This window comes from Oryzias melastigma, linkage group LG4 (assembly GCF_002922805.2).
Source record: "Oryzias melastigma strain HK-1 linkage group LG4, ASM292280v2, whole genome shotgun sequence".
Taxonomy (NCBI): domain Eukaryota; kingdom Metazoa; phylum Chordata; class Actinopteri; order Beloniformes; family Adrianichthyidae; genus Oryzias; species Oryzias melastigma.
Window position 1 is genome coordinate 17,108,193 of NC_050515.1, and position 13,971 is coordinate 17,122,163.

The 13,971-nt window shown below is 36.1% G+C and overlaps 1 protein-coding gene across 2 annotated transcripts in view; it reads right to left on the minus strand.

Annotated features, from left to right (window-relative positions):
• LOC112150448 (ephrin type-B receptor 1) overlaps nucleotides 1–13,971 on the minus strand; it is a 99,131-nt gene that overhangs the window by 59,215 nt on the left and 25,945 nt on the right. The window contains exons 2-5 of one of the 2 annotated variants that reach the window (XM_024278793.2): nucleotides 10,663–10,727; nucleotides 9,809–10,099; nucleotides 9,516–9,734; nucleotides 7,482–7,662 (exon numbers count right to left, since the gene is read on the minus strand). In XM_024278793.2, coding sequence (XP_024134561.1) covers nucleotides 7,482–7,662; nucleotides 9,516–9,734; nucleotides 9,809–10,099; nucleotides 10,663–10,727 — 756 coding nt within the window. Of the gene's footprint in view, nucleotides 1–7,481; nucleotides 7,663–9,515; nucleotides 9,735–9,808; nucleotides 10,643–10,662; nucleotides 10,728–13,971 lie in introns of those variants that run through there. The other variant, XM_036211573.1, reaches the window with a different exon arrangement.

Consider the following 13,971-nt stretch of genomic DNA (forward strand, 5'->3'; position numbering starts at 1 on the left):
ATCCTGCTTGCAATTATTCCTGAATTGAGGACAACTTTTTAGCTGCAGAGAAACGATCCCTTTAAATCGATGCATTTAAAGTCCCGTCCATTTCTTCCGAGCTGACAGGCTTGTTTGGTTAGTGGAGTGACGTGTCCTGCCCTTCTGTGAAAGGTTGACACAATTATAATTAATTAAAGTTAAAAATAGGGAAACTGCTCCTTCTCTTAGTCCAATCAGAGTCTATGATGTCAGCATACTGTCCTTGAAATGATGTTGATTTTTGGTTGTAGACCAGATTTTCCTAAAATCATGCCAGCTACATGAAATAAACACAATCTAAGGAATCTAAGGAAAATAAAAATACCCTTTTTTAAAGAAAAATTCTTAGTTTTCTGTCTTGCAATAAAATATTCAAGACATTTTTTCAGTAGCAAAATAACCCTGGTTTGAAAAAAAAACATGCTTTAAATTCTTCTTAAAATAAGAATTCTTGGTAAGACAATTTTTTTTCTTACCCCATTGGCAATTTTTTATTACTATTTTTAAAATACATACAAAATTTACATTTAAAACATGCAAAATTCAGTGCATTCTTTTGAAATTATGAGATGCTTTATTACATGAGTGAAATATTTTAAACTATAGCCCTACATTAAATAATTTTATAACACTTAATTAAAAGAATTCTTAACAAGCTTTACTAACACATTAACAAACATTAATAATGTGTTTATAAGGTGTTAGTAAGACGTTTATTACACAATAAGCCGACTAAGATGTATCAACATCCTTAGTAAGATTCATTAACATCTAAAGTGAGATTATTGTCTACAAAGGCCATATTAACAAACTGCTTACAAGTTTAACACATTTATTGACTATTTTTGTCAATATTATATTAACTGATTTGTGGCACCTCATCTAAAATGTTACTAAGAATTTATGAAATTTATTGTAAAAACTAAGATAGAGGAAATGTTGTAACAGTGGATTTGTTGTTGTGTCATTAAGTTTTTTTTTTCCTACTTTAAATTGAATTTTTCTTTGTTTTTTACCAATCATTCAAACAAGTCCGTTTAGGAAATCCTGGAGTAATTCTGGAATTTTTTCAGCTTAACTCTTCACCGGTTGATTTTCAGTGCTAAATGATGTGGGGTTTAATATTAGTGCAAAACTAACAGCTGGAACTGACATGATTTTGATCCGTCCAGGACTTTTTTTTTTCCGTTTTTAAGCTACCAATGCACAAATAAAAAGTAAAACATTGAATCCAAGTTTTTCTAAACAGTTCATTACAAAATAAAAAAAGTAAGCACAGAAGTGATAGAGGTCGAACCAGACTGCTCACATTCATGCCCATCTGTTTAATTATTTGATTGAAAAAGGAAACAACTAGATGATAACAATCAAGTGTCATTTTGCTCCTGCGTCAAAGAGAGCCAACTATCATAATTAGTAATCAACTGTTTCCTGAGCCAAAGTAAATAATGAAAGAGGAATTTTCCTTACATTTTCCTAACGTTCTCGTAAATTCCTAACACCATTGTCACCATTTGGGATTTGCATAGAATGGAAAAAAAAAGTTATTTTGTCTAACCTCTTTATGCACTTTTTAAGTGCTTTCTTAAATACATTAACTGACATGGAAACAAATGGTTTTTTGGGGATTTATAAAAAGTTGTTTATGCTATAATGCAAACCTCAGCACAATGTAACCTAAACTTGTGAAGCTACCAATGCACAAATAAAAAGTAAAACATTCAATCCAAGTTTTTCTAAACAGTTCATTACAAAATAAAAAAAGTAAGCACAGAAGTGATAGAGTGATATGAACAATTGTACCTTAATTCAAAAAAGTTCAAATAATCTGATGAAAACCCTAAAATAAAAGGTGAAACGTGTTTGAATCTGACAATATATGAAAAACTAACAACTTTTATGAGCCTAAATAATTCTTTCTTTTTTATTCTTATATGTTCTATTAGGTGAGAAGAGAAACAAATAGAGAAGAGAAGAAACATAGAAATGAATAAAATAGCAATTAGGTTGATGTGGTGAGTAAACAAATAGATAAATATGTGTTTTGTTTATCAGTTTTAATCATCTTATGCCATTTGTTTTTCTTTCTGTGTTTGAGATGACTGTTTACTTTATCTTGATAAAATGCCAGAGAATGATCAATATGCAAATGCTGCTTAGATTATGTCTGAGGTGTGCAGGGAAGCACTGAGCAGGCTTTTAATGAGGTCCAAGTCAAGAACATGGAGAGACAGATTGAAGATTGTCAGAGTTGAAACGGAGAAACAAAATAAAAAGTTAAAAGAAATCTTTAGTAAAAAATAAAAATGCAAGATAGAAATAGGAAAAATAAAACAGTGAATGCTCTTTTCTTAAAGGACCATTTTCTGTTTTTAAACCGTTTTGTTTTTCTTTGATATTTTTGTTCTAACAGGATTTACAGCAGTGGAACATGCTCTCTTCCCCTGGGTTGTCCATGAGCTTTATGAAACCCCATTCACATGAAAGTAGAAATATACCTCAGATTAGATTTCAGGATTTCATCCAGCTCGTGCGTGAACAGTTTTATAACTGACCGACTCCAAGAAAGCAGAATCTGTCACTGTGAAGAAGTCCTCTGAAGCTCATGAGCCTCCTTAGAACATTCTTGTGCTCACCAGTGTGTCCCCTATAGAAGAAAAGATGCAAACTGCATGCAGTTTGCATATATTGTAGGATTATATATATATATATATATATATATATATATATATAAATATGTATCTGCTAAGGTTAATCGGGTCACAAGTAACTGTCTTTAATAAATAGTTTCTAATAAAGAGAGATGATTAGATTTTCACACTATCTTTACATAAATAATATGGCTTTTGAGATTATTATCATCTTGTCGTCTAAGATGACCTTTCCAAAAGTAGACACATGAACAGAAAATCAAGTGAGACTGGATCTATTTCTTTTCTTTTTTACAAAACAACTTTTATACACATTGAAATCAATAGAGAATTACAGACTGACATGATTTTATTGTATGTATGCTCCTGTAAAACGTTCAAAAAAAGCATAAAGATTCTCCTGTAAAACAACTTTCCACTGTGTGACTGATATTAGTCACGTTTAAAACCCTTTAATAAGATAAACGACATCTGTGGTCTTGATATGTTGCTGTTAGCATTTTATCATGATGCCAATAGTGATGCTTCTATAAAGTTCCAGTGGTGTGACATATGTTCCTGTCAGTTAACTTTAATGGAAATTAGTAACAATCTCATCTTGTTTCACTTCCCTTCTACAGACCAGAGTTTTACAGTAAATGAAGATCGAAAACAGGAACATGAAGTATGACCTTAATGTGCAGGTCAATTTCTAATAAAACGTATTAAAGAATAAAATAAATACTCAGAGGACTCCCTCTGGATTCCTTTAAATAAGAAAATGTTGAAGATATTGCAATATTCGGTTAAAGAGAAGATCTATCTGATGTTTACACTTGCTCAAATTAAAAGACACTTGTATGCTACCTTGAAAATTTTAAGTTCATCCCAACAAAAAAATAATATTCGAAAGATAAGGCAACAACCAAGATAATATTTTGGGTTAGATGAAAAAATACTCCTAATGTAATAGTTATTTTGCAAAAAATACAATTTCTCAATTGTTGTCCTGTCTTTTACATCTGTTAAAGTCCCACTCCAATCATCTTTTGGTCTATTGTAAAAGGGTTCCTAGAAGTCTTTTAACTATGATGTCCTTTTTAGCTAAAGTCAAAAACCTGTCCTTTTCCAGGATATAGTTTCTGCAGAGCAGCAGGAGTTCAGAGTTTAGCTTTTTGTTGTGGACGGGGACTGTTGGTGCAGAGTAAACCCGCCCCTACTTCCTGTCATCCATCTGCTTACACAACTAAAACTAACTTTAACAGCTCAACAAAAATGGCGAGCAATATGGGAGCCATCCAGCCATACAGTTTTGATTCAGATGCCAGCTCAGACGAGGAAAAACATATTTGCACTTAAAAAATGAGCTTTCTTCCTTTTACTAAAATGCATTTTGTTATATTAATTTAACTCTTTTGATTTTGAATGCATTTTTTAAAATGCTTGTGCAAACATTACTAGATCCATTCAGCATTTTGTTTTACTCAGTGATTTAGGCAAGGGATTACGCAATGCTCTTGAGTAGAAAACTACGAATATTTATCCTTTAGGGGTTCTGTAGCTTACTTGCTTCGGAACAATTGTGGTTGTGTGCAACCGCTTGATGCAAACCGCTTGACCAAAGGCTTTTAAGTATATCTAAAGAATTTTGTTTTTTGAGTGTGGATCTAGTGGATGCATCAGAATGGAGTGGAGCAGGGAGCTTGTAACTTGTAGGTTCTACGTCACAACTACAAGCTTTTTAAAACTGTATATTTTTCATCTGCTCCAGATTCACAACCATTTGAATAAAGAAATGCTCAGAAATGCTGATTTAAATTTGATTTTCTTCATTTATGTCCTCCATCAACCCCAACATTTTCATTGGAGTGGCTCTTCAAGCTTTATCTTGTCTACCTGCTCTCTCTGCATGATAGTCAGAAGCCTTGTGCACGCGTGCACGTGCCTTTCCTTCCGTCTTGAATAGGCAGATAGACATCTGGCTTGTCAAGGTCATTTATTCAACAATCTTGCTCATACACATGGGGCGTGTCACCATGGCAACAAGTCTTGCTCCCCTCTCTTCATTACTTATCTCCCGATACCTTTCCTTTGGTCCCCGTGTGTGTGCACGTTTACGGATTCCAAACTAGAAGACAGTCATTTGGTACAATGTGTGGGTTTGTACGCTCTTGTAATGGAGTGACCTGATAGTGTGCTTTACAAAAACGAGTGCAGTGCCACACATTCAATGGGTGGTAGCCAACCAAAGTTGGCAAACATTCTGTTTAATCAATGATTAAAAATCCTTCAAAAATGGTGTTTAAAAACCCACAAGTTTGAAAGGGATTGTTTGAAAATTCAATGCATTGGAGAAAAGGTGGGATTTTTTTTCACTTCGAAAACACGCTTCATCTTTTGCTCCCACAAAGCCAGAGAAAGAGTGAGGGAGTGCCAAACACACTCACACACACACACTGGATCCCGCTCTGATCCTGAGCCAGTTTTGCCGTATGGTTTGTGCAATATGGTGATTTGGTGGAAAATAAACACCGTCTCTGTGGCTTGACACTCTCAAACCTTCACACAAACACACAGAAAGGGGACCATCTGTTCCAGTAGTGAAGTCCAGCTTCCTGCCAAGTTGTTATCAGCTGATTTGGGGAAAAAAGGACGTGAAACAAAACAAAAAATACACCAGATTGAGAAGAAAACTGCAAATATGATCTGTCCTACAATACTTCAAAGTGCAAGAAATGGTAAAAGCAAACGTGTTTATGCAGTCATCACAGAAGCTGTCAACACATGTCAGATTAGTCTGTCTTTGGTTCAGGTCTTCAGATGATAAACGTCTCCCACTGAGCGTCACTTTTGACGGAAGCAAAGCTAACATTCCCAGTGAGTCTTTTAAAACGACATAGTGGGATACCTGAACATTTAAAGAAGTAGACACTGCAGGTGTTTACTTAAAAAAAATCTCACTGCCTTCTTTGTGTTGAGTTCGGCTTGTCACAGTCCAATAATTCTTAACATTCACAGGGACGGATCGTCGCGCTTCTTTTTCCTTGGGGAGCCATTTTTTTGGGGCCCCACATGCCAAAAGAGACAGCAATTCTCAATATGTGACTGTCGACTCAAATGAACCTTAAAAGCTTTGAAACAGTTTTACCATTTCTCTCAAACATTGTTCACAAATCTGTCTAAATGTGTGATAGTGAGCACTTCTGCTTTGCTGACATAATCCATCCCACCTCACAGGTGTGCCACATCAAGATGCCGATATGACATCATGATTAGTGCACAGGTGTGCCTTAGACTGGCCACAATAAAAGGTCACCATGAAATGTGCACTTTTTTTTGTTTTATTGGGGGTCTGGCAACCCAGAACCAGTCAGTATCTGGTGTGACCATCATTTGCCTCATGCAGTGCAACACATCTTCTTCACAGAGTTTTTCTTCTTAAAAAGCTGCAAATTATCCTTAGTGTTGATGTAGCAAATAACCACCTTACAAGCAAGGCTATGCTGTCCGGAGTGACCACACTCAAGAGACATGAAAAGTATAGTAGGTCTTATTACACTCAACATTATTTGTATTTTTGTGTATATAAGTGAACTAAAATGACTAGAGGTTATATTAAATTATAATTAAAGGTAAACAGTTGGGTTTCATGTTGTCTATTGTTAGTTTTCTTCTGTCGTTTTTAGAAATCCTTTTGCACAGACTGACTCTTGCAGACAAGTCGGTATGAAAATTACCCACAATTCCTCATGACACATGCCCCTTTTACAAAAAAAAAATAAACCCAAATCATTGAGAGTATAGGAACATGTGAAAATGTTGTCTGTGCAAAACACTAACTGCCATCAACAGTTCGGCAAACATTTCAGTCAGTGTGCATAATGGGTTTAACCCGAGGCAGACAGTCGACTATCAGTCTCTGCTTTCTCTTTTATCTTTCCGCTTTCAACCTCTCTCAGCCTCCCTGGATCAAACTTTCTTTCCCTGTTTTTTTTTTCTTTTTTTTTTTTTTTCGTACCCCCTCCACCTTCTTAATACTCTGAAAGTTCAGGACTAATTTGCAGAAGACTAATCTGTCTTGAACACGCTAAACTAATTAACATGGGATGAGGCGCGCTCACTTATCATATCCCCATATGCACATACATCATCACACAGAGCCACACGTGCACCCTCACATTCATGCACAAAATGAATGAGGCTCTCCAGGGAGAATAAGAAATGATGGGTACTACTGTGGGGAGGAAATGGGGAAGGAGGCCAGATATAAAAAGGAAGAAAAAAAGAGAAAGTGCAGATATCTGGAACATTGAGGAAGAAAAGCTATTTCTGTAACACATTCATCCGAGTGTGCCTCAGCAAATATTAACATATGGAGCATTGTGTGCAGAACCCTCAGGCGAAGATGTATCAGAAAGAGCACGATATGTGCATAACATTATTCAGCTAAAAGTGCTAAAAAGGCAATACTTTGTCCTTATGTGTTGGTAAAAAAAATGAGCATTTTCAGCAGTTTACTCAAACAATAAACTGTAATTGTCCAGTTAGGCTGTTGATACATAAATCAAGTCAGAACTGAACAAATATACTTTAAATTATATTCTCTTTTTAAATTTCAGACATTTGCATGATCTTCTTGTGTTGAGAGTGGATTGCAGTCTGAGTAAACAGATTTGATACATATTGATTTGCTGTCACGCCACCTTGTAGGTCCTTTCACCAAAACAATGTGAAATTTATGGACAAAATAAGAGATAAATATTCAAAACAGAAATATTTTTTCTCTGAAATTTAGTTTCAGATCAGGACAAATTCTGTGAAAATATTTACCTCGACAGACGTTGCCGCTGTCTGGTTCATAGCCTGCTTTGCAGCTGCAGCTGCCGATGGGGACCATCCACTCTCCGTCTCCGTTACAGTAGAGCTTTATGGGCACGTCCACCTCCTCTGCGTTTTCTATGCAGCTTCCTCTGGCAATGACTAATGAGGTGGATTCTGCTCCTGTCAGCGTCTGCAGAAAGACATAAAACAATCCGTTTGAATTGTGTAAATCGACTATTAATCGTTTTCTTCACATGTGAATTACCGTATTTTCCGGACTATAAGTCGCGGTTTTTTTCATAGATTGAATGTCCCTGCGACTTATACTCCAGTGCGACTTATATACGAATTTTTAATGAGATGAGATATGGACCATAAGTCTAGAGTGCCCTCTTATGGTGATCTATGCAATTACTTTATTTACTTTAGTTATTCAGACGTGACACAGAGGACGAAGAATTTAAGGGATTTAGTGATATGGAGTGAGATTGCGTGCAATTAATTACAGTAAAGATACAAAGTTGATGAGTTCTTGAGGCTATAGTTAAATAAAACTGTTATGTTATATAAATGCTACACCTTTTCGTTTTTTTCATGATGCTAATATGTAAATATGTGTTGACACATATTCAGCCTGTTTTCTATTCACTTATGAATGTTATAACTTACCTTCTAGGATGATGTAATATCGTTTTTTTCAACCAGTTTGTAAAATAAATTACTTGAAAAAAATGCGACTTATACTCCAGTGCGACTTATGTATGTTTTTTTCTTCTTCATTATGCATTTTTTGGCCCCTGCGACTTATACTCCGGTGCGACTTATAGTCCGAAAAATACGATAGTCACATTTTTTTTGTCTTTCAGCATCACAATATTTCTCTGATGAATCTTTTTTATCTTATTTTATATTAACCTAAAGCAGAATTCTGTCATAGCTTTGTGTACATCTGGGTGAAGCGTTCACATATCTTTGTGTATTTGTGTTTTTGCCCCTTAAATCGTCTTAAAAAAAACTTTAAAAACTAATTTTAAGTCGCATAAAAAAAGAGCAAAGCCAAATCAATGGCGCTAGTAAGCTATGTTACTTAGAACGGAAACTTGTCCAACTGATAAACCATCCAGTTTGTACCCCGTCTTCACCCAGTAGTGACTAAGGATAGGCTCCAGCAACCCTGTGACCCCCATAGCAGATTAAGCAGATTTAGTGAATGGATGGTTGGATAGACCTAGATCAAATAAACAGTGTTTTACAAGGGGTAGTTGTTTATCAAATTAAAAAAAAAAAACTTTTTAAACTTTTTAATTGTGCAGGATATCATTTAAATGATTTCAAAAATCTTGAAAAATCAATAAAAGAGTCCAGTTCAGTTATAAAATTTTAAAAAACTTTGAAAAACAAAGGCTCTAACAATATGAATTATAGGGTCGTAGGGAACGGATGAAATAAAAAAAAATATCTGAGGTATTTGTTTGAATTTATTTATTGTTTTTGCTGTCTGCCTGTTTGTTGTTTTTTTTTATTTTGCTTTTTTGTCTGCTTTTCTTACCTTTGCCACCCAATTGAAATATTTATGTTACAATACAAAGATTTGGTTAAAATAGATTGATTGACTTTGGTAAATGGGGCAGAGACAATAAGTTTTCTTCTTTCTGTTTCCTTTCATTTTCACCAATAAGAGTATTATGACATTTTTTGTTGTGTGCAATGAGAATAAAATAAATGAACTGAACTAATTTACAAAATTAAAAAAAAAAAAATGTTGAAAAAAGTTGATCAAATAAAATTAATTTGTTTTTGGTAAGCTACTCCTTGGTTCTTTATTATTTTATTTTATGAGATGAGATAATTCTGTAAGAACTTTTGGCTACAATTTATTTTGTTATTTTTCTATATAATTAAAACCTCTTCTGTTATTCTATATTCATGTTTTGTTCACAGACCTTCCACTATACGCTTCCTGTAGTATTCCTGCTAGTACAAGTCAACCTTTATTAATCTCTGAAGCGACGAAAGCTGACAGAATCATTTTGCTGCTCTCACCTCTGGGAAATAAGCAAAGTTCTGCACGATGCTGGGACATTTCTTGTAGAAAACTCTAACAGCCAGAAGGGACATGCAGGCTCCCAGGTCCTGGAAGGCCAGATGGAACCCTCTTCCTTTGGACAACGGGCCAAAACTCCGCACCTCTGTGTTCACCTTCATCAGTCTCCCTCCAAAGTCAACCTGGGAGAAGCTCTCATCTGCTGCTATGGTGTCCACCTGACAAAGTAAGGACAAAAGATGAATCAAAAAGCGTTGATAATCTTTTATAGATCTTGTTCGAGGATATTTACCTTTAGAAATGGGGCGTTTGCCCAGTATTCCACCCCTTTGTTGCCTGCTGTTTCACTCCTGTCTGTTTCCAGGTAGTAGAGGTTGAACGTCTCCTTGCAGGAGCCCAGCACATTGGGAATGGAGGCGCAATCCCGTACGGTGAAGCGGATCTCCACGTATATGCGTTGTGCGGCCCGCCGGTCGATGTACGTGGTGAGCAGCCAGTTGTTCTGGCTGGGCTCAAACACGTTGCACACCTGGTACGTCCGGATGGTGTTGAGGTTCTCGTCATACCCGCTCACCTCTTCCCACTGTTTTTGTGCGAGGCAGGGCAATAGTTGGGAAGCAAGAGAGAAACACAACGAGAAGCTAAAGAAGCTGAGAAGATCAATGGATTTACTGCAGCCTGACACATTTGAAACTTTCTCCATTATCCCCCTCCTCCTTCTTATTTCCTTCTTCCTCTTTTCTCTCCTTGCTCCATGCTGCACAGGGACAACCATTCATCACAATTAGAGCCGCTCACCTCGAACACAGTCCACTGTGACCGGCGAGCTGCCAAGCCACGGTGTGAAGAAGCTAACTGAGCTTAACAAAAACAGGGTGGAGGAACCTCTTCTGTTCCACTTCGTCTAATTTCATATTTTGGTGTTTGTTGAATTCCGACTCCTGAGTGCTACACCGCTATGATCTCTTGGAATGCATTCTTTTCGGCATTAGCAGTGGTTAATTGGTGTCACCTTGCCACTGTAATTAAAAATTTGAATGACTCGTTAATGGACCACTGTAAAGTGTTCTCAAAAACGCCTTCCCCACAGGTGCCGGCACACACCACACACACACAAACAGTAAACCGCCACACAATGGCTCTTACTCCATTGGCAGGAAACGATATCCAGCCGAGCTCAGCTGTCGCGGTCCTCGTGTCCATCACTGTCTCTGTCAGGGGGACGAAAACAGAAAGAGGTGGAAATAATGAGTCGCAGAAGGAAAAAAATGCACATGTTTAATTAAAGTTGCCATGTTGAGCGCTGCTTTGTGATGCAAGTCATTCATATATATAAAAAAATCTTTATTAACATAATCTTGCAGTGTACTTCCCTTTGTTCTGGCTTTGATAAAAGAGATCAGAATCAGGCTGATACAGGATAAACAAATGTATTGAAACTATACAATAGGGGATAAAGCTTTAATTTTAACTACTACTTTAAAAGAATCATTTATGATGCCTCAAAAAATCAAAAAGAATGTAAATGTTTTTTTTTAATTAGGCAAATTAATAATTTAACATTTACAGCTACCTCCTTCATAAAAGATCATTTCAATTTCCCTGGAACATCAGATATTGTATAAAGAAAGCTAAGACATCAGGAGAGATCGTATTGATTTTATTTTTCCTGCCAGTCAGCCTGGGAAGGGTTTTAGGCCATTTCCAAGCAACTTGAGGTCATTTGAAGATAATCTTTGCCCGTTTACTTCCACAATGGGAAAGGATCATTTTCAAATGGAAAGCAGTCAGGGCAGATGCCAATATTTTTCCCAGAAGCAGATTTCAACATCAAGGTCAGACTGTATTCAAAGCAAAATGACAAAAACAACTCAGACTGCAATTACAGTTTACAGAACGAGGGTAAAACACTGCATTATGTTGTAGTGTGCAGACTAAGATGAGCTGAAATAAACACTTTACTTTCCACTCCTTTGAAGTTTAATATTTAACTGTTTTCAAGCAATCATGTATTTATATTTCCTCTTTTCACCATTTAATTGTTGTTGTTCTGCTTCACAGCATAATTACGGTCAAGATTTGGCACTGTGCTTTGCATTTGATTCAACAAAGCATGTGCTACATTCACATCTGCTAAACACAGATGTGAATGTAGCACATGCTTGAGTCAGTAAACTTTAAAACAAAAAAAAAACCCTTTTGTTTTTTTAAGCGAATACTTTTCACTGCAGAAAAATAGTAATGGATGATGGACAATTGTGCTAACGTGTGTAACTTTACAGCTCACTGCCCAGGAAAAATTACATTATAGGTCAAAGCTGCTTCAAAAGTACAAAGAGCACCCACCTAATATATTTCTGGAGTATCCGAATGTTCTTACCACCTGTCACATAATGTGCAGATTAATGTGGGATCAGTCAGCAGGGGTAAAAAATGACCACACACTTCTCTCAGAAATTTGAGCTTTCTGGAAAGCAGAAGATTCCAGTAAATCTGAAAAATTGAGGATTTACCTGAAATACACAACAATCTTGCAGCTGATCTTATCTATACCTTCTCTGAAGGGTTGAACGTGCACGTCAGAAGGGAGGATATGGTTACATATTCCAAATTGCCACCGCACTGCAACCTAAATGCAAGTTTTTAAGCAGGTGGCTAAATTATAATCAGGAGGCAGTTATGGAATTTTTACACGCAGTATGATGACCATGGACGCTTTAAAAAGGTAAACATTTTACGGCAACTGGATGATTTTTCGCCCGGGCATATTTGGATATTTGGAGATTGCATTTTCTCACAATAATGTGATTTACACTCCAGTGCAACCCTATATATGATATTTTTATTTATTTATTTTTTTTTGGCTTCTCTCAAAAATATGGTAATATTTTATAGAAAACATTTTCAAAGATTCTGATCTGCTTTGTATGTTTCTCTCAAGTTTATGTTCTTTAATAAACTTTCTTTAGCTGCAATTTAATCTGAAGTAAAAAAAAAAGAAACTCTCAGTCCACTAAAGGTTTTTTAAAGCGTCATTTCATGCTAATGTGGGTTTCCCACTTCCTCTGTGTTTTGTATGGTAGACTTCACCAAATGTGTTCAAAATTAACAACGACACAGCCCAGCAAGTGGACACACTGAGAAGCTGGAGCCAACATAAGTAAGCTGGCAAGCCCATAATACAGACCTTAGCATGGTGGTGCTCCTAATAAAACATGGCAACAGACTGCAACGACATCACACCATGAGGCAGCCGTGGGCAAGCAGCCCTTTCATTCTCAACGTGAGCTCCTCTTGCACTCTTTCATGCTGTCACACTACCTCTCATTATCTGCTCTCCTCCTCGTACTCTCCCTATGTGCATCCTCTTCCTCGCTCCACCTCTCTATAGCTGTTATCCTTTGTCTACCCAGGATGCTCCATTTTTTTTTTTGTCAATGAGCTCACCTAATTACTGCGAAAAACACAGTTTGCCCGACTCTCCCTGGAGATGGAAGGACATTTTTGATAATGATATGCTTGCCATGCAAAAATGAAGGAAAAACAGTGACAGACATTGTGATCTATTGGTGAATTTGGTGGTTTTTGAAACTCTGACAGTTTATGACAAACAAAAAAAACAAAACAAAAAAAAAAACAGAAGAAAGTTGTATTTTGTGCAATCATGTTTTATGTTTGTGGGGAATCTGGGTAAACACAAATGTTTTAAACATTTGGAGCAAAAAGGGGTCGAAGCTTGTAGTCTATTGTATTCTGCTCCTGATTCACAACAATTTGAAAACTGAAATACTCAGAAAGTCAATTTTAAGTTTAATTTTCTTTATACCTGTTCATCATCTGAAAAATGCCATAACTGCATGTTAAAAACACCAAAAACGTGATTTAGTTTATACCATTTTAAAGGGGCTGCTTGTTGGTACAGTGGTTAACGCCGTCACCGTGGTTCAAATCTTAGCAGGGACCTTTCTATGTGGAGTTTGTGAGTTCTGCTATTGCATGTGTGGCTTTTCACTTATAGTTCAAAGTCATGCTTTATATGTTGATGGAATATTCTAAATTGCCCCTCAGTGAGGTTGTATGGCCCTTCAACAACCTGTCCAAATGGATGAATGGATGGGCATATTACTAGAAGATTGAAGCTAAAACTTAGACAAGTCATTTGTAATTTTTTATATGGCAAAGTCACAATCTAAATAGTTAAAACTATAAACTAAAACAGAAAAATATTATACATTTTTTGATCAAATTTGCCACATATGTAATCAAAAAGATGAAACAGACAAAATATTTGACCAAATACAATCACTTTGATAAAATAAAAATACTTCTGGTTAAATAAAATAAATAAAATGTACAGGTGATTTTGAATTTTTTGTTTGTCCTTCGAAACAAATTCCTCAGAAGGAGCATGTGTCTGTAAACCCTCTTGTGAACACATCTTTAAAGTCTAATCAG